A 21636-nucleotide genomic window follows, 5' to 3' on the forward strand; every position below is an offset into this window, starting at 1 on the left:
GCAGATCTTTGCATTCAGCACAATGAACAGATGATTCTCTTAGTAGTAAAGATAACGCAAAATTCATGGGTAGTTAATCTAGAACAGCTTCTGCCAGTTCACCTACTTAAATTGTAATGCCAAATTAATGAAGTCAAACTCAGTTCCTATAGATATCATTTATAGGCTTCCTCCAATGTATTCAAGAAAAGTGGGGCTAAAATCCGGTATCAAGTATTTTAAAAATTTTCTTTACACATTTTGAATAGATACATCAAAAGGTTCTCTTTGACAAGTCATATGTAATAAGTCAAAGAATATAATTAACCTGCTTAAGCAATCTCTCTTAAAATAAGGTCAAATTAATAATCAACCTCTGTCCATATTCTGATTGAAAGGAAATGAACCAGGGCACCGGTGTCCAATGGTCAGGGAATAAATCCTGCTTTTCAGCACTGTGTGTCCAGTCTACTACTGATACTGACTTGGCCACATTTCTTTAATCAATTTTTCCAAGAAAAATCAATTGAGAAAAACAGCATATGAATCACTGGGAAACAGCCATATGGTACATACAGTTTGAGTTGCACGTTTTTAAAAGGGCAAGTGACAGATGGCTTCCTTGAAACACAGGGTGATGGGACAAGCTTTCAGCCCCACCTATCAAGTCCTCCTATCACAGCTACAGGAAATCACCCCCTGGGAGGAAGACAACTGAGGTAAAAGATTAAGAGTAAAGCATGATTAGCCTCTGTGTGTGGACTGCCAAACAGATCTCAGCTTAGCAGAAGCCTCCAGGGCAATAAGACAAACCACATTTCAGTGTTGCTGGGTACAAAACCAAGCAACCGTCCTCTAAATGGTCTCTGAAAGCAGCCTGGGAGCCAGACTCTACAAGGGCCCTGATGGTGCTGGCTGACGGGCTGCCTTCTTTCAGCGTCCAGAGCACACAACACATACACTCAGAAAGAGATTCTGAACAGACAGCCTGTAGAAACAGAATTAAAACCTCTGTCTTATAGAGGTGTTCTCCTGTTGTGTCACCAAGGTACCTTAAGACCAGATTATAGGAAATATGGTAAAATATGGTAAAACGTGATGCTCTCATTTTAATAAAACCATTTCAAATTTAAACTGCTATTAGGACCTCTACTCTGAAATGTTAGGTACTTGAGGAGCCATAACTGATTAATCTTTGCAACCCCAGTACATAAAACTGAGTGCCCTGACCTGGTGGCTATATACCAGAGGTTTGTTGAGTGAATAACAAAACCCCCAAAGTCTTAAGTCAAACACTTTGCATTTATATATGGTGTGCTTTTAAATTCTTAACAAAATGGCACAATTCTCCGTGATTAGCTATTAACTTTTTGCCAATCTCCTAAAAGAGAAAATGAGTTATTCATCACAATATACCTTTGAAAAGCATCTACATACAAATAATAAGAACAAATGTACAAAGCATTTTTACATATATCATTTCATTTAATATATACTGACCATGTTTTCAAAAAGCCTAATTGGTCTCTCATGGAGAGACAAAACCCAAATAAAAGGAAATACCTGTGCATTATCCCAAAACCAACAATTTTGAATTGCACTAAAAAGATTCACAAATGCTGTCCCTGTCCCATCACCAAAGCCACGGTAGTTTCTTGAGCCAAAGCCTTCTGCAGGCAAATGTTAAAGTGACAGTCTCTATAATAGTAAAAGTTAGCTCTCACAAAAGCAAAGTTGTTCCATTTGGGTTGCCAGCACATGAGGGCATTTTCACTCTTAACACAGATGATGATAAAGACATGTAATGAAATTATCGTTGCATTACCTATCTCAATGTCGCTGTCAACACTCAATGTCTCATTAGAAGGAAACGTGGTCCCTTTCTTGTAATGCTGCTTACAGACTTTTAAGCCAATTCTATGGTCTTCATTTTCTCCATAACCAAGGGTCCCCAGGGTAATGTCCTTTAGACGACGATACTATTAAAAATAGTTAAATAAAAACACATACGAACTTTTAGAAGTTTGATCAGAAGTTATTGCATATGGAATGCACTTTTATAATAGCTTTTTATTGTTTACATCATGCCCCTCAATAGAACTTCCCCACTGAAGTTATCATAAAGAACTTTTCTCAGGTTGTGCAGGAACACACTGCCTCACAGAACTCACAACTAAAGTAAACATGCTTACAGAGGGCTGCATCTCACTGAGAGCCAGAGCCAGGGTTCTGCCTTATCTCTATGACCTCATCCCTATTGCCGTCCCTTGGCTCTACCCCACAAAGCCACGCTGGCCTCCAGGCAGTTCCTGGAGCTGGCCAGGCGTACTTCAGCCTCTGGCCTTTGGTGCTCCCTTTGCCTGGAACCCCAGGTATCCACCTGCTTGGTTCACTCCTTCGGGTCTCCACTCAATAGCACCACCTCAATGGGGCCTTCCCTTACCAATGGAAATTGCAAACATATATCAAAGCTGTACATTGTACCCCATAAATGTATAATATATACAATCACTATTTGTCAATTCAAAATAAAAAATAAAATCGCAAACATCTATCACCACGCCCAGGCACTCCTCATCTCCTTCCCTACTTTATTCCTTAGCAGTTACCCCTTTGGGACATGCCACTAAGGACCCAAGCCATGCACACCCCAAGCTTGCATCAACACAACTAACATTAACTTACATTACCTTACATTAGCTGACATTAACACCACTTTACTGTCTGGCTATCTGCACTAACAAGGCTTTACTGGCCCTCATCTTCATTAATATGGCTTTACTATCCCAGGAAACTTTTGCCCTGGAACATAAAAGTTGCAAATAACTGTACTGTTTATTTCAGGAACATTCAAAAAACTTATTTAAACTCATTTAAAGACACCAATTTGAAGGTTTAGTCTGATAACAACTCCAAGACTTTTTGAAGCTGCCCTGCCACCCTCACCTTGGTGTCAACCAATCCTAAACTATTATATCCTGATTCTTACCTAATTCTACTCAAGTTCCCCCCACATTGAGGAACTCCCTCCCTACCCAACGTGCTACTGAGACTGATCAAGATAGCATCTCCCTTATCACTGTAAGCAATAAGCTCAGCTTTGCTCACCAACATGTTTTTTTGGGTGGTGTTTTCAGGGAGCCAGCATTTGATACATTTTACTTCTTTCTATTTGTTTATCTCTCTCCTCTAGAATTAAGCTCTGTAAGGGCAGGGTTTTTATCTGTTTTATTCACCTCTATATCCCCAATGTCTAGAATAGCACCTGCTACATACTAGGTACTTGAATATTTATTGAATGAAAGAAAAAGAACAAAAACAGTTTCTCTCCCCTAAATTCAATCCGTTCTTTCATACCTATTTAGACATAAGTATATCATATTCCATATTCTTAAGATTCAGCTAGGGTTATTAATGCTAAGGCATCAAAATTGAGACCATAGAATCTTAGATTTGGTATCAAATCTTCATCAAATTTCCTAAGATGACAAATCTACTCTTGGCTATTTGGGTAACCTCCCAAAAGTAGGGGTATAAAGGGATAAATAAATAAGATAAATCTTAAAGAAAAATTCAAAATAGGCAAACTCTACTGTGTGGAAATGTAGCTTTGGAAATAGCAATAAACATATTTTGGGCAGATTATGCAAAATTTACATTAGGATATTTTAATATATGTATAATTTTTGTTTGTTTCCTAAGATAAGGCCAAGTATCAATATGTTCTTAAAGTAAGGGTCATTTATAACAACAGAACACTTGCCTGATTAATAGCAAAAAAGATGCTCTCATAGGTGTCCTCTTGAGTATATACACTGCAGCTGTAGTCATCTTCATCTATACCAGAATATCCTTTTAAAAACAAGTGCTTAAAAGCAACTGTGTTATCTTCTTTGAAAGCAACCACCAGCTGGTTACTTAAACCAAAACGAACAAGCTAGAAAAGAAAATCAAACAGGAATACATAAACTTTACCATTTACCAGGGGAGGCAAATGACTTATTATCATCAACCCTCACCTATAAACTAGAAGAAAAGATAAATTTTTTGGTTTATATTAATAGCATCCATATCAAAATACAAGTCCCAATGAATAGTCTCATTAAGCTACATCAGCAATTCAAAGTAGTATAAAACTAAAAGAGATTTCCAATAACTAAGAGTCCCACAGGCCTTTAATTAAGAAAGAAAGAATCCAAGTCAGTTAAATCTGAATCCATTTTTCTTATACTTGGATTTCAAATTGTTTTCAAAATTGATTACTTAGTATATGAAGCAGTAACTCATGTTTTATTGATTTAATACTTAGAAATTATACATATGTTTTTAAAATCATACTATGTTTTGCATGTGGCTTTTAAAAATGCTTTTGAAAAGTGGCCTCCATAAATACTTACTCCAGCTAAGAGGTAATAATTCTCTAAAGAATTCAATTAATCCAGCTCTGCAAGAATTCTTATATAAGATTTACACCTATTTCTCCCACCAAGATCTACAGTATCAAAGCACTTGAAAGAATAACAGGGCTTGCTTTACCTATAAGATGTCAAGCTCATTCGTTGTCACCAAGCACCCATCCGTTCCTGACAAAACATCTACTTATTCTCCCTTACACTGTATTCTGGCACAAGGGTAGGTACCCAAGGGCTCCCTTCACCAGGAGTGAAAGTTTTCTTCTTGGAACTCAATAAATGGGGAAACTGGTCAGCACCAAAAGTTCACAAAAAATATAGGAAACTACAGATACACACTCACTCTCCCTCTCTCCTTCTCTCCACACATCCACTTTCTCATGCCGCACACTCTCATCCTCCTCTTCTCTCTCTTGTCTCTCTCACACGTACACACAGGCAGTGGTAGTAGTGAAGTCAAAGCCCTGTAAACCTCACACACATGTCCCCAACTCCCCAAGTCATCTCCTCAGCTGCCTTATAAAGCAATGAGACTCTGGAAAGTTTGCCCAAGTCCTCACTCAGCTAAGTCACCAAAGCATTTTTGGGACTGTTTCTTCATGTGTGAAATTAGCAAGTTTAACTACATGACCTAGACAGTACTGTCATTTGTTGTCATTCCAAGGTTCAATATGATATCTTGAAACAATAATATACAAAATGTCAATTATGATAAAACTGTTAATTTGCATATCCAAACTGGCATAAGGGTTTTTTTTTTAAGTGGTTTATATTTTTTAGCTTTTACATTTTGTCTGAATTTTTTTAAAGACTAAATAATTAAAAATAACAGCCACCATTTTTCAGCAATTATATGCCAAGCACTATACTAACTGCTTTACACACATTATCTCATTTACCCCACAACCACCCTAAGTACATGTTACGACTGTTATCCCCATTTTACATACGTGGAAACTGAACTTTAGCCCCACTAAATTTCCCAAGTCACACAACTAAAATGAAAGCCAGGCCTAACTCCAAAATCATCCTTATAATGCTACACAAATAATTTTCTTCTGCTGAAAAAGTTGTCTCTGGGACCCTTCTTATAAAAAACAATCTAAGTGCTAGCTTTTAGAATTATGAGAGGCAACTACAGTTTGAGAATCTACATAGATACCACCCTAGCATTTGACTCCCATCGTGTTGCATTCCTCAAATACCAAGTCAAAGGATTAAGCAACTGCTAAAACCCAGATATTCTAAGGAAAACATCAGATAAGAAGTCTCACATCATCCAACCTGTGCTGAAAATGAAACAACAGAAGGTTACAGGCTCTTCTAAGCATGTGATGTCTGTCAATCGTGCTTGTAGGAGAAGCCAGAAAAGGTCATGTTGCTCTTTAAAAGCTAAAAAAATAAACCAGGGAACAAACACCCACGACAGTTTCAAGGTTTTATTAAACATACTGACACACATAAAAAAAAAAACAAAAAAACTGGTACATACACACATGAATTAAGTTCTTCAACCAAAGGTTGCTGAGTGCTTACTCTGTGCTAAGCTTTGATACAATGTGGGCAAGATCAAAACTGCATGGTAGGCCGGGCGCAGTGGCTCACGCCTATAATCCTAGCACTCTGGGAGGCCAAGGCGGGTGGATCGCTCAAGGTCAGGAGTTCGAGACCAGCCTGAGCAAGAGCGAGACCCCGTCTCTACTAAAAAATAGAAAGAAATTATCTGAACAACTAAAAATATATAGAAAAAATTAGCCGGGCATGATGGCGCATGCCTGTAGTCCCAGCTACTTGGGAGGCTGAGGCAGGAGGATTGCTTGAGCCCAGGAGTTGAGGTTGCTGTGAGCTAGGCTGACGCCATGGCACTCTAGCCAGGGCAAAAGAGCGAGACTCTGTCTCAAAAAAAAAAAAAAAAAAAAAAAAACAAAACAAAAACTGCATGGTATTGAATAACAAATCTTATCTACTGAGTACTGGGCACTTTGCTAAAAATTTATAATTATTATTTTTCATTTAATTCCCCAACACCCTATGAAGGAGCTATTACAGTGGGCTCCACAAGGACAGGGATTTTTTTTTTTTCTTTTTTTCCTACTATTACATGTTCAGGAAATGAAATAGTGCCCATCACAATGTCAACGTCAAATACTGAGTCAGCTGGTGAATGTAATCCCACTTTATACATATGCAACCTAAAGTCAAACAATTTATCCAAGTTGGAACAACTAGAAAGTGTTGGAACAAGGATCTGAACCCAGGTATGTTTAACTCTAGAACCTATTTGTTCTCTCAACCACTTGACCACACTACCTCTTAACATACTGACTGCCACACTAGAAAAAAAATTTTTTCCCTTGGGGCCACAGTGTTTTATTACGAAAATAGAATAAAAACTTCAAAACAAAACAATCCTTCTTATTTAATGAAAAATGTGTTATTTTTTATTGTTTTCTGTGCATGAGTTATATGCAACTTGAGAAATAGTTTACGTGGCTCCCAGGGTAGAGACGTATGAGTTACACGTGCATCACAAGGCCCCAGGCTCAAAACTAGCATGAGTTAAATACAACTCATTTATCAGTTAATGTGTTAAACTGAAGTGCTGCCAACTTAACTCTAGAAGCAGGGATATTAGACCCGTTCCTCCTACACTCATAGTGAAGCTAAAGAAACACAAAAAAAATTTGAATAGGGAACGTACAAATTTACCAAGAAAGTGGCACACAATCTGCTGATATTTGAAACCACCTTATTTAAACTCAAAGCTCATCAACTTTGGGAATGGGAGGACGTGGAGTTGTAATCTCTGCTTGGAACCACCCCTATCTGGCATCAGGAGCAAGAAATTTCCTCTATTCAGTTGTCTGTAGAAAAGCCAAGATCCACGTGTATGGCCCAGCATCAGAGAATTGTTGGGATTTTCAAAGCATCTCTTAAAGAAGACAAACTTTGGGTAGGAAGTCCCTTTCTTGCTATGATAGAACCAAACACTCTCTGCAGAACAAGAGTAAGGGATGATGGTATTAGCCAAATGACTTTATTTTTTAAAAGGAATTGACAACAAAAATGTATCCTAGTCTCACTAATTAGATCTTAAGATTTTCTGAGAATATGATACAAAACAGAAAAATAATTACTCATAAAGTGTAGTCTGGCAAAGATTGTGAATTCAAGACCTCACTATGGGCCAGGTGCGGTGGCTCACGCCTGTAATGCTAGCACTCTGGTAGGCCGAGGCGGGAGGATTGTTTGAGCTCAGGAGTTTGAGACCAGCCTGAGCAGAGCAAGACCCCATCTCTACTAAAAAAAAGAAAGAAATTATATGAACAACTAAAAATATATACAGAAAAAATTAGCCAGGCATGGTGGCGCATGCCTGTGGTCCCAGCTACTCGGGAGGCTGAGGCAGGAGGATTGCTTGAGACCAAGAGTTTGAGGTTGCTGTGAGCTAGGCTGATGCCATGGCACTCTAGCCCAGGCAACGGAGTGAGACTCTGTCTTAAAAAAAAAAAAGACCTCATTACGAAATCGTTGTAGCAGAAAATATTCTGTACCAGGTAAAAACAAGATACCACTCTAATTATGTACAAAGAATATGGGAGGAGTAGAACCAGCAAAAAAAATGTAGACACCTCCTTTGAGTTTATAAATTATTGCAGAATGCAGAGTAAGAATGTTAAAAGTTTCTTTCCCATCTACCTTGATAAAAGGTCACCCATCCCATTAGATTTGAAGATATAGCATTAAAAGACAGAAAAAGAAGAGAAGGGGAAAGTAGGATTTGGTGGAAGGAAGGTATTCAAGAAATTTGCTCTAATTAGTTATCATCCAAATAAAAAATGTATTAGAATGATCCTACAGGGGAACAATGGTTTAATCCCTCCCAATTTTATTAGGGAAGACAGGATATATCCACATGAAAAGTAAATTATAGGTTCCCAGAAATATATTTAGAAAATAAATATTTTTAACTAAAGTTATGAGTCTGTGCTAGAGAGAAGATGGTGAATATGGAAAAACATAAATAGATGTAGTTTTGAACGAAGAATCAAGAAGATTTAGTAGGTGTCAGAATAAAGAAGATAAGTCAAAGATTGCAATGACATTTTATGCCTGGATAAGTTAGAATTTTAGTAACCTTAGTAAATCAAAAAGTTGAAATGGAAGCTGGTTTAGCAAGAGAAGAAATTGGGAAACAAATTAAAATTAACCAAATGACAAAAGGGGACATTATTTCTTCTCCTTCCAAGTAATGCTAACAATGCACCTATTTCATTGGTTGCCAAATCTAAAACTTCAAATCCAAGAATGAAAACAACTAATAATAAGCATATACATTTAACAGTGTTCCTGTATCTCAACCTTGTTGTTTCTTTTGAAGTCTTTCACTAAAACTTAATGAGCTGGTAAATACAGCACATCATGCAACCGGAAGCCCTCTTTAGAGAACAAAGAAGCAACTTCAGTTTGGGCAGGAACCTCCTCTCATTTCTAGAACTATATGGAGGTATTTTTTAAAAAGTTTTTTTTTTATGTTCCATAAATAAGATCTTTACAAACTTTTACATTGAAAACTGAATGAGTATTTGCCAAAAGAGCCAAATGTCCCAAATCAGTTTAAAAGGGCACAAGTTTCGAATGTGGTTACCTACCTTAAAACTGGTTCAATACCACAAGTCCAAAAACTAGATGACAACTCTGATGACTGTTTTGATACCAGTGAGAGAGTACTCAACAATATGAACTTAAACGAAAGGTCCAAAGGGAGTTTTGTATTAATACACTCCCAATAGTGCCTGGGGGGGTTAGTACTCAGAGCATGTTGTGACTGATAAAAGAAAAACTTAGCACTCTGTAAGTCTGAAGACAAAAAAAAAAAAATGTGATTTCAAAAGTATATTTGAGTAAAGTGTATTTGAATAAAGATGAGAGATTACAAGAACACAAATTACTTTGGATTTACAGGCTTGGCCAGCCTATGTGCCTCACTCAGATACAGAAACCCCCCTCAATACAGGTCTACATTTATCTAGTATTTACAAAGCCTATAGAGAGATGACCTCATGATATCTTGGTAAAACAAGGTCATCTTCTAAATTGAACTTCAACCTATCATCTGCCCTTTAGAGTCAACATAATTTTATAGTTTTATGAACTTGAGTGTGGACTTTTCAGAACAAAAGTACAAGATACACGAAAACAGGCTGGGTTCGGTGGCTCAGGCCTGTAAACCTAGCACTCTGGGAGGCCAAGGCAGGAAGACTCTTGAGCTCAGGAGTTCCAGACCAGCCTGAGCAAGAGCGAGACCCCGTCTCTACTAAAAATAGAAAAATTAGCCAGACATGGTTGCGCATGCCTACAGTCCTAGGGAGGCTGAGGCAGGAGGATTGCTTGAGCCCAGGACTTTGAGGTTGCTGTGAGAGCTAGGCTGATGCCACAGCACTCTAGCCCAGGCAACACAGTGAGACTCTGTCTCAAACAACAACAACAGACAAAAACAAAAAACAAAAACAGAATACAGTAAAAGAGTTTTATCTTGGAATAAGGAAAAAACTGAATGAGATGGTAATATAAATTACCTGTGCGGTGACCATGACTATCTTCAAAATCTGCAAACCCAGTTTCCATGGAATCTGGTGTCTGGCTCGGTATTTTTCACAAGGGTTCATGAAGTAAAACTTCAGGTCTTCCCTCAGACATTCTTCTTTCACCTCAGAATCAAGATGCGCCATTGAGTTTCTGCCACAGAAGATCAATTTTTAAATACCCAGAACAGCCTGTTCCTCAGAAAGCTCCTGAAAAATACCTTCCGTTCACATGCTTTAGCTATTCATACAAACAAAACTCTCCAACCAGTGAATTCCTTTTCTCTTCAGAAACCTGAAGATTATTCTGCACCCTCTATCGCTTGCCTTTCCACATAGCCACCCTTCTTGTTCAAAATGGCCATTCTTGAGGATTATAAAACAGAATTTACTGGCAACACTCATCCATTCCTGCATCTTAACATAAGGCATTCATCTGTAACTGAAGTATTTCAAGAAAGTGTATATGCTTGTGTTTGTGTGAGTATGTGTAAGTTGTGCTAAGTAAGCTGTGTGAGTTGCATGTAAGTGTATATGTGAACAAAAACCAGATTGGACACTTTCAGGATACTCCAAGTATGAAATTACAGAAATTTAGTATAGACTAATGAAATTAGATTGTTATGGAAGTAGACAATCTTTGTTCTGTAACTCTGGACTGAGAGAAAGATTATGTCCCCTTTTTTTGGAAAAAATATCAGTGATTATAAGGTTCCAGAATATAAATAGCTTTAAAAAGTTCAAAGAGCAACTCTCTACACCTAATCAGATATCTGCCACTTATGTTAATAAAATTTTGCTTTTACTATTTCAAGGACTCTAGACTCAGGAATGGGCACACAACTTAAGCTAGACCAAAAAGAACCAGTAAGATGTGGTCCCAGGACTGTTATTTTAACTGTATGGAGAAATGTAGCCTTTCCACTGAGTAGTCCCCAAAGTGGGGTGTGCAAAACAATCCACTGGGAGTATAACATATATTAGTACTTCTACTTTATTCTTTATCTTAAAAACTAAAAAACTGCCCATCTAACAGGTACAATGAACACTAGTTGAGTGATGGGTACACTAATAGCCCTGACTTAAGAATTATAAAAGCTATCCATGTAACAAAAACATATGTACCCCCTTAATACTTTAAAATTAAAAGAACTTAAAAACAAAACTAAAAATTGAATTCTACTAGTAATGAATATAACATAGAATATATGTATGCAGATAATATATCAATATAACATGAAAATATATATAACAATGTAACATATTATATAACACATGCCTAATGACAATATTTGAGTTCCTGGATCTAGTTTTTCCTGAAACTATCTATTTCAAGACTTTCAATCTGAGCCAATAAATACCGTTTGGGGATTAAGCCAGTCTCAGTTAGATTTCTTGTTTTAGGAAGTGTCTTGATGGTAAGTTTAATGAGTAAATTCTATTAAGTTAAGCTAATCATTCAAGTTACTGAATTTCTTGGGAAGTTTTTATAATTGGGGGTCATTTTTAGGAATCTTTTTACTGAAAACATCTAAGTGACATATTTTTAGACTGACTTGTGGTCTATGTTATCTACCTTGATAACAAATTTAAAGGAAGTCTGAAATAGTTTAGATATATGTCCCCTCCAAATCTCATGTTGAAATTTGATCCCTGATGTTGGAGATGGGGCCTGGTGGGAGGTGTTTAGGTCATGGGGGAGGATCCCTCATGAATGGCTTGGTGCCGTCCCTGTGGTAATTAGTGAGTTCTCACTTTACTAGTTCACGTAAGAATTCGTTGTTAGAGAGCACAGGCTCTCTCGTGCTCCCTCTCTCACCATGAGACATGCCTGCTCCTCCTTCACCTTTCACCTTGATTGGAAGCTCCCTGAAGCCCCCACCAGAAGCAGATGCTGGCGTCATGCTTGCACAGTCTGTAGACCTGAGAGCCAAATAACCTCTTTTCTTGATAAATTACCCAGTCTCAGGTGTTCCTTTACAGGAACACAAAATGGATTAACACAAAGCCCAAAATGCAATGAATAGTTTAAAGCTTATACTCAGTTGTTAATAATTTACTATTTCCAAATTGATTTGTAGATCTGTTTCCAGGAGCAGTGGGCTTGGTTATATTAAGAACTATCCTGCAAGACAGGAAGGAAAGGAGGAAGAAAGAAAGGAAAGAGAGAAGGGAGGAATAAAGGAGGGAGGGAGGAAGGGAGAGAAGGAAAAGGAGGGAGGGGAAGGAAAGGGAAAATCCTGGATACACTACATACTTCTTGAGGGGGATGGGGATGGGAAGTACCTCTAAAAGACTCAAAAGTTAAAAGAGAACAGGCTCTCCTGGGCCAATCTTTGGGGATAACTAGAGAAGAAAGAGCCAATTGCCCTTCACATACATTTAGGCTTTGGTTCTGTAACCTCAGAAAAGAGGGATAAGGGAGCCAGGACTCAAGGGCCAAAGCCTACCCAAGAGCTGACAGGAGACCCTCCTCACATCTAGATGGGTGCCCCAGAGGGCTACCCTCTCAGGAAAATAAGCAGCATCGAAACTGCCTGTCCCCAAACTTATAGGACCACACACAAGGCTAGAGTGGTTCCAAATCAAAGAAAAGGAAATTAAAAAATAGACCCATCCTGAGAAACAGTGGCTATTAGCCAGGCCATTATCAAATGAGGCTCAAACCTTTGAGCTTCACACCTGGCTGCACCAGGGAACTTCAAACTGTCAGCTTGCATGGGGACGGGGGTCCCAGACTGGAATGGCCCTTCATATCCCAGAACACACACAGACCTCTCCAGAGGTTCATCCTAGGATTTAGGACACTCTAACAAATAACTTGTAAATCACAGTGACTAGCAGGTAGTTAAATATAGCTAAACCCATGAGGAAACCAAGTAACATGAAACAGACTTAGAAACAGACAACAAAAAAAGGACTAAGTATGTTAGAACTAGACACGTTAGAAAATAACCATGCTCACCATCTATATTATGCTGTATACACATAGCAGCTTTCATCCATGGTTCTTGGCTCATAACTCCCATAAACCCTTGTTACAACATTGGGGCACTTTAGGCTTCAGGAGAAGGTCTCTGAAAACAGAATTTCTCTCTCTGACCTTCTTCTGCCCTTCTTTCACCTGCTCCTTTTTCTCCCTAAGACAGGACTCTTCCCTGTCTTTCTGCCTTGGAGACGGCCATGAAGGATTCTCCCAACTACCTTGTCTGATTGTAGGTCATAAGACCCCTCAATTTTGAGTCCTGCTCCATACCCTGGAGGAAAGAATGCTGCACAGGTAGGCCAGAAAGAACGGAACAGACAGGCCTTGCTGGGTTTCCAGCAAGGCTATCAGATCATACCCTTTTTGTCTAATCACATTTCTGCATGGTTGTCAATCATGCCTATCTTGTGAAGTTTCCATAAAATGCCTGAGGACAGGGTTCAGAGAGCTTCTAGATAGCTGAACACATGAATCTCCTGGAGGGTGGTCCAGGGAGGGCATGGAAGCTCCGTGCCCCTTCCCCCATACCTCACCCTATGCCTCTCTTCATCTGTATCCTTTGTAATATCCTTTATAACAAACTGGTAAACGTGTCTCCCTGAGTTTTGTGAGCTTCTCTAGTAAATTAATTGAACCCAAGGAGAGTGTCTTGAGAACCAGTCAGGCAAAAGTTCCAGAGGCCAGGACTTGTGACTGGTGTCTGAGGGCGAACAGTCTTGGGGACTGAGCCCTCAGCCTGTGGGATCTGACACTATCTCCAGGTAGACAGTGTCAGAATAGAACTGAATTAGAGGACACTCAGGTGGTCTCCACTGCAGAACTGATTGCTTGTTGGTGGGGAGAAATCCCTACGTTTGGTCACAGAGATCTTCTGTGTTAATTGTTGTGGTGTGAGAGCAGAGGAAAAATATAGTTTGTCAGGGGTTTTTCCCCCTCACGTATACACCATCTTTAAAAAACAACATAGTAAAAATATCTATATGAAAAACTCTGAAAAAACAAAAAAAACTTTTAGAAATGAAAAATCAATTACCACAATGACTCTCATTTCAAAAGAAAGTGAAGACTTTAAAAATGTGTTTGTCCTGAGTTTTTTAATTCGATCTGACCAACTTAATGAGCACTTACTGTGCTGAGCAAGCCCTGTGCTGGGTGCTCAGAACACAAAGCTGACAAGGTTCCCTGGACTTCACGTGCTCAGTGTCCAATAGGAAAGACAGCCTTGTCAATACATCTTATCAAATAGCTCAGTGAATGCTTGTAAGATATGTGTAAAACATATGATGGAAGCAGAGTTCTGACTCTGGGGAGAGGGGTTCAGAGAGCTGTGGGAAAGCCCGTATCATACACACAGTGGAAGTGCTATGTGGGCACCTGACTGGACATGTTGAGGTAGGCATTTCCAAGAAGATGGCATCTTAACCATGCCTGAGAGCAAGACCCTCAAACATGAACTCTCAGACCTCTGAGAACATGCCTATAAGAAGCCCTCTGGGCATGTTTCAGCAATGCTGAATTTAGAGTTAACCACCATCACTTTAGCAGATCGGTATTCCTAAAGTATTCCTTCTGGTGATTCACAATAGCTTTTCACTTAATAAAATGAAAAGAGCATATGAAAAGGTATGCATTGAATTCTTAGACCCCTGAGAATAAGATCATGGGACCGACTGACCTACACACCTACACACACACACACACACACACAGCATCTGTGTGAGAAATACTAAACTGAAGGAAGAAGACGTTGTTTTCTCCAAAACAGCGTGCATAACACAAGGCATTCAGGCAAATACTTAGAGAACACCTTGTGAATCAAGCTCCATTGGAGACATTTTCCTGCCTTCCAAGAGCTTAGTCCATGGGAAGGGAGCAATATGAATAGATAAAAGTATGATAAAATGTGTTAAAAAGCTATAGTTGAAGTATGCATCTAGCACGCTGGAAAGAGAAAGAGTGCCTGATACAGCCCAAGTGCTTCAAGAGGCTTCAAATAACTCTTCTGGCTACTGGTTCCTTTGACTAGTGACATGGCCACTAAGTGTTCAAGAAATGATAACTGATGCTAATGTTGCCCTAAGAAACTTTATTAAGAAGTCCCAGGCAGGCCGGGCGCGGTGGCTCACGCCTGTAATCCTAGCACTCTGGGAGGCCGAGGCGGGTGGATCGCTCGAGGTCAGGAGTTCGAGACCAGCCTGAGCAAGAGCGAGACCCCGTCTCTACTAAAAATAGAAATTATCTGGCCAACTAAAATATATATAGAAAAAATTAGCCGGGCATGGTGGCACATGCTTGTAGTCCCAGCTACTCGGGAGGCTGAGGCAGTAGGATCGCTTAAGCCCAGGAGTTTGAGGTTGCTGTGAGCTAGGCTGATGCCACGGCACTCACTCTAGCCCGGGCAACAGGGTGAGACTCTGTCTCAAAAAAAAAAAAAAAAAAAGAAGTCCCAGGCAAAGAAAAGAAAAAGGTCAAAAGAAGCAAATAATAAATATCAGGATTGCTCATTGTGTTACATTATTTATACTATTGTATCTTTCCAGAATTGTTTCTCATGGCTATTTACAGAGCAGTTGCAATACTTTTAGCAATGTTAAAGATGAGGAAAATGGAAAATAACTAGCATGATAAATGTTTCCTTCCAGAGTACATGAGCCAATTGGGGAAATATAGGATAGCACTAGTCAAATGTGGTTGACTGATGACAGAATGATAGAAATATAAAAAAAAAAAGGATATGAATAATAAATGTACAGGATGGAGTGTTTTTTTAAATAAGTCTAACTTAAGTTTAAAAAGAACATCTAAATTTGTGAGGAAAAGTTAATAATATATTGGTTCAAAAATTCTGATATCTCGAGGAAAATGGTAAATGTATAAGCTTTCTAAACTTTACTTTTTTGAGTTCTCTTTCTTGTTCCCCTCTTCCCAGTTTGTAGGTTTGCCCTGGTGGATAAAGGGTATCAAACAGACACACACAAACACACACACACACACACACAAACACACACAAAACTAGGCACCTTTTTGCTATAACAAAATAAAATGGTGAAAAAAATGGTGCAAAGTGAAAAGACAGAAAAAAAACAAAAAACAAAGAGACAGGACACTATCTTAGGACTAAAAAACTCCTTCATTTGACACACACTTAGTCAACACCTTCTGATGCTGAGCAGGGGGCTGGGTGTTTGGTACAGGAGACTTGAAAGCTGCGATCACAACTTCATAAGCAAGAATTAGGTCAGCAAACAGGAGAAATACTGCAACTTCCATCACAAATGATGAAGCTTACCGGCTGTTCAGAAAGCACAGAGAGCTGCTAACTTGTGATAACACAAATCAGGGGAAGTGAAAGTGACTGCACCATAAAACTAGTTAAGGAACAGAAAACAAAGAAGATCTTCTAAATTACATGAACCCATCAATTGCAGGGCAGTCACGCAATTGAAATTGCATGAAATAAATAAGAGCAATCATGACTCTTATGAATTATTTGTTTCACTAAACTATAGGAAATGCATGATCTTGACTTTTACAAGCTTAATAAACAGCACCAGTAAGACCAAAATATCAAAGAAAAACAGCATAGTATTTGAAGGCATAAAAACAAGATCTAGAATAGAATGAAAAGTTACCCATCAGTGGGCTAAACAAAAGCTAGAGACAGTAGAATGGAAAAGAACACAGGACACAGAACAGGAGCCTGAGACTGGTACTATGGTGAGAAAACAGGAGGGAAGCACATCAAAGCTACTGTTAGTAATTAAGAAAACCTACTCTTTTCCCAGATAACCAGGACTGTGTGATGTTGGCTAAATTTGAGGCTATCATATGACTACGGGCAATTTCAGCCTTATCAAACCAATGCCTAAAAGAGTCTACGGAAGCCTGAAGTTTTGAAAAAAAACAAAACAACGCTGCCAGTGATTCTTAACCTTATTGGGGTCATAAATCCCTGTGAGAACAGGACAAAGGCTCTTGATCTTTGCCCCAGAAAAATGCACACACCAGTTTCAGTGATGGTACTTTGTCAGCAAATACACCAACAGCCCAGAGTGCTACTGCCTTTGGCCTGCATGATCCTTACCCTACTTGACAAGAGGACTGAACTTGTCTTTTTCCCCTACTGCAGTAGTCTCCAAAGTGGAGTCCTTTGACATAGTGGGTATGCAAGACCATTCACTGGTATGTGAGAAGAAAGGGTTAGGGCTTCTAAATGCATCAACCTAGAAAAGAGAGAAGTTAAGATTTCCCAAAATTTAATACACAGATTATTATCCATCACACCTAAGCTGCCCTCCCTTGGTAAGAGCATCAGATACTCTTAAGGTACGTGGGGAATCCTGGGGGAACAGGGCAAGTTCCCCAAAGTTGGGGGCTGATGGCACCCCCACTGGCTTTCAGTATATTCCCACCATTTATGGTTTATGTAGACCTATTTAAGCACTGTGGATTATCCAGTTTTAGTGAAAATACACCTCACAAAATAGGCAAAGCATATAAAGATTCTTGCAAAAAATTAGATTCATTGTAAAACTAATGTAAACCGAAATTAACATCAAGAAAATGGAAGAGCTAACACTCTAATAAATTTTCCTGGCCATGAGTTAAAGATGAAAAGCAAATCTGATCTAGGAAGTTGGGGGGAAAATGGATTTATTAAGAAAACTATTTAAAATATTGGTTAAATCTACTACTGCTAAATGAGGAGCATGGCTTTAAGTATATAGTACCCTAAGATATTAGCCAATGATACTATGAAGTCATATTATGAAGTTGCTGCATTTGGCAACTCACTTTAGTATCCTTATCTAATCCCTTAAAATGTTTATCTTATAACATACATATGGTTTTGCATACAATATATAAATGAATATACGTTCAGAGAGGGTGGATGTTCTTTTCACTGATGGGGACAAGTTATAAGAAAATATATTTGGGACTACTTTACTGGTGTTCCAGAGCTCCAAGCATACCTTAAATGTGGCTGTTGGTATTCCAGCTGATATTACAAACTCCTTAGCTTTGAAGAAATTGAAGCTTACTCCCCTGGCTCCAACAAACAAATAATAATCTTGATGGGTACCACTTTTCCTACCAGACCTGTTTAGGTACCATGTATTGGTGTAGTGGCACCAGAACAGAATGTTTTTGTTGTTGTTTTGTTTTTTAACTCACAACTGTCTCTTATTAGTCGCAGGTGATGGGGCAGGGAGGCAGGGCAAGCCACTTCCTAAATCTATCCTTCATCCTGTATCTTCATCATAGTGACCGGTACAATCAGTATCCCAGGCCCCCAAACCAGGAACCCACATCTATGTAGCTCTGTGTGATCTGGTCCCACCTAACTCCCAACTGTCCCTTTTAGCCTCAAATTTAATCATGTACAAAATTTAGAAGGAAGTATAGTGAACCCCACCCCTGATTTCTGTTCCTTAGAGGCAACCACTTTTATCTGGGGTTTTGTTTTTTTTTTTCAGTCATTTACTTTAATATTTCTAAATAATACTTATGCCACCATTTTTTTCCTCTTTTAGATAGTATCAATTTGCATCCTCCCTTGGAAAATATGGAGTTAGCTCTTATATTTGCCCCTCCCCACCAACATATGCATTTCACCTCCCCGCTCATCTTCCCAATGAAGTTTCAACAAAAATTTGGATTAACATTTAGGTTTTATGAGGTGAATATGCAAAAATTCTTCACAGTTACACTATTAATACATTGTAATGTTATATTCTTCCTTGTAAAAAATGTTTTTTCTGGAATTAATTGCCTTTTTCCCATTTGCTTAATTTTCTACATACCAACCATGACTTTATGACCAAACTCTGACTGACTCTGACTGTGCCCTTAAATACACAAAAGCCAGGTACTCCGTCCATTCCTTTCTGTCTTGGAGCCATCAGTTCCCACAGCTCTCATCCTTTTGCCCCAACCTACACTGGTTGCTTTCTAACCCTATTCAAAGCCATCGCTGTGGGAATTCCTTCATCTCCTTCCAAAGTTGGATTCCCCATTTTCTGGATCCCATGTGGACTCCTTGCTTTACTCCTTCATTTTGTGGAGAGCATCCTTCAATCACTTCCTATGAAAGGAAGTCTGAAAAGGAAATGTTGAGACTTCCTGAAACAGACACTACTACTTGATTGCCCAGTATTCATTCCATTCTTCTTCCTGATTTCATTGAGGGCAAGGAATATATTAATACCAAAGGATAAAATAACTCAGGATTGGGGCTACACGAGACTTTACAGCCATAGTTTTCAACCTTGGCTGCATACTGACTACCTGAGGAGCTTCAAAAATACGGATGTCCAGGTTCCACCCGAAGTGATTCTGGCCTAATTGACATGGGTGCAGCCCAGGCACAGGAATTTTTTTAAAGTTTCCCAGGTGATTCTAATGTTCAGCCAAGTTTTAAAAGCTCCATCTTAGAGGTTACCTGTTGGTATCTCCTCATTTTACAAATGTGGCAACTAAGGTACCCCAAAGTTGCAACTTGCCCCCAATTATAAGAATCCAATTCTACTGATCACTGAATTAATAATTTTTAAGAAATAATGGCCTGTATAATGGTCAGGAATGAAGAAAAAATGTTATGTTCAAATATACTCATGTTTCAAACGATTTCTCTCATTAAAAAATGTGTGACATTTTGGCAAACAGCCATCCTAGTCCACAAATTCAGGAAACTTCTACACGGTTATGTTATCAAGATAAGAAGGAAAAAAAAAAAAGTAAAGACATCTCATGAAATGAACCCAGTAATTACCTTACTCAAGGTATCTTTGCACTTCAGATTCTCTAGAACAAATAAATACTGGGTTTCCATTTCCATTATTCCATTGAAATTGCTCAGAGCAAACCATCTTCAGATTCCAACAAACACTTCTTAGGCTTAGTGGCTCAGCAGCATTTGATACAGCTACCTCCCTGGGATAACCTCTTCTCTCAGCTTCCAGGACACCAAACTCCTCTAGAAGTCACAGTGCCTGGGCACAGTCCAGGGCTCTTATGTTCTCTATTAGCCTCCATCCTAGAAGAGCTTGTCCAATCCTGTGACTTTAAATACTACCCACATGGTGTGGACTTTCACATTTTCATCTCCAGCAAATCTCTCCCTTGAACAGCCTCCCTTATGCAACCCCTTCCTTGAAACTCCACCCACATGTCTAATAGGTTTCTCAGACCTGTCTTCCATCTGCTCCTCTACTCATCTGCTCAATACAGTGATCTGTACACATTCATCCAAATGCTTCAGCTGCAATGCCTAGTCCATTCAGAGGTTCTCCTCCTTGGCTGCACGGAAGAATCACCTGGGAATTTAAAAAAGATTTCAGTGCCTGCCTCCCAGCCTCTATGCATTGTAATTTAATAGATATGAGGTGGGAACTGGGCATCAGGATTTTGATAAGCTTCCCAGGAGATTCTAACTCGCAGCAAACTATGGGAGCCCTGCTGTAAGGTGTGCTTTAGTTTCTCCTTTTCTTCAGCTCTCACATCCCCACCTCTGTTATATGCACGGCAGCCTCCCTGGTCTAAGCACTGTCATCTCTCAAAGAAAAAGTACAAGAGCCTCCCAATTCTTCACATAGTAGCCAGAGGAGTAATTTTAAAAGCATAAGTCCGAAGTCGCTTCCCTGTTTCAGAGATAGGCTTTCTCTAGAAAAAAACACACAAGTCACTTCCCTTTTAAAAAACCCTTTAGGGGCTTTCCCCCACTCTCAGAGTAAAATCCAACCCTTCTAGCATTTCCTACCATTGGCTAAAAGACTCCTGCCCACTTCAACCATACCTTCCTTCCCCTTCCTCACTATACCATGGCTTCCTTCCTGGCCATGGAACATACTCCACTTTGTGCATTTCACTTGCTGTTTCATCTACCCTACTGTTGTTCCCCCAGTTCTTTGCATGTCTGGTTCCTTCTCATCCTCCTTCACCTCTCAGCACAAATGTCACCTCTTCAGAGAGGGCTCCTTGACCACTCTATTAAATGTGGCCTTCCCCACTGATTCTAACATCACTTTATTTACTTTATAATCGAGATCACAATCTTTATTGGTCCTCCCTACAAGAGAGTTTCATGAAGGGCTGGTCTTGCCCATCACTGTATACCCCAGCATACACCAGAGCATACAATGCATAACAGGTGTTCAATGAATATTTTTTGGAAAAAATAAATGAGTCAACGAATGAGACAACAACTCTGACTACATGAATTTTTCCTTGGTTAGTACCGCTTAAGAGAAAATAATAACAATATTAATAACATAACAATAGAAAGTATAAAATATTGATATGAAAAACTGAATTAAAAACGTATCGAAAAGTCTTGCTTAGCCAAAATACATTAGAAGGTTTTAGGTAATTTAGTTGCCTAGTTTGCTGATAGAAACCCTATTTTGTTTTATTCATTACTCCTAAAGTATTTCCAAAGAATGAACTATTCAATCAGTCATTATCATAATTTGCTATCCATTTGGGAGAAAGTTAGAGTCCTCCCTGAAACCAAATGCAAAAGTAAAATTTAGACATATTAAAAGAATAAAATTGATGGCAGTATAAGATATAGAATTTTTAAAATAATTTAACATGCCTTTTTAAGTATAACAAAATTCAGAAGACATGAAAATAACTGACAGATCTTAACACAAAAATTTAAGACTTCAAAAGG

At 38.9% G+C, this 21636-nt stretch overlaps 1 protein-coding gene across 1 annotated transcript in view; it reads right to left on the reverse strand.

The window, feature by feature from the left end:
- MCOLN2 (mucolipin TRP cation channel 2) overlaps positions 1-21636 on the reverse strand; it is a 53869-nt gene that overhangs the window by 28044 nt on the left and 4189 nt on the right. The window contains exons 2-4 of the mRNA XM_069478144.1: positions 9971-10130; positions 3743-3916; positions 1805-1958 (exon numbers count right to left, since the gene is read on the reverse strand). Coding sequence (XP_069334245.1) covers positions 1805-1958; positions 3743-3916; positions 9971-10130 — 488 coding nt within the window. The remainder of the gene's footprint in view (positions 1-1804; positions 1959-3742; positions 3917-9970; positions 10131-21636) is intronic.

Source organism: Eulemur rufifrons, chromosome 8, assembly GCF_041146395.1.
Source record: "Eulemur rufifrons isolate Redbay chromosome 8, OSU_ERuf_1, whole genome shotgun sequence".
Classification (NCBI taxonomy): Eukaryota; Metazoa; Chordata; class Mammalia; order Primates; family Lemuridae; genus Eulemur; species Eulemur rufifrons.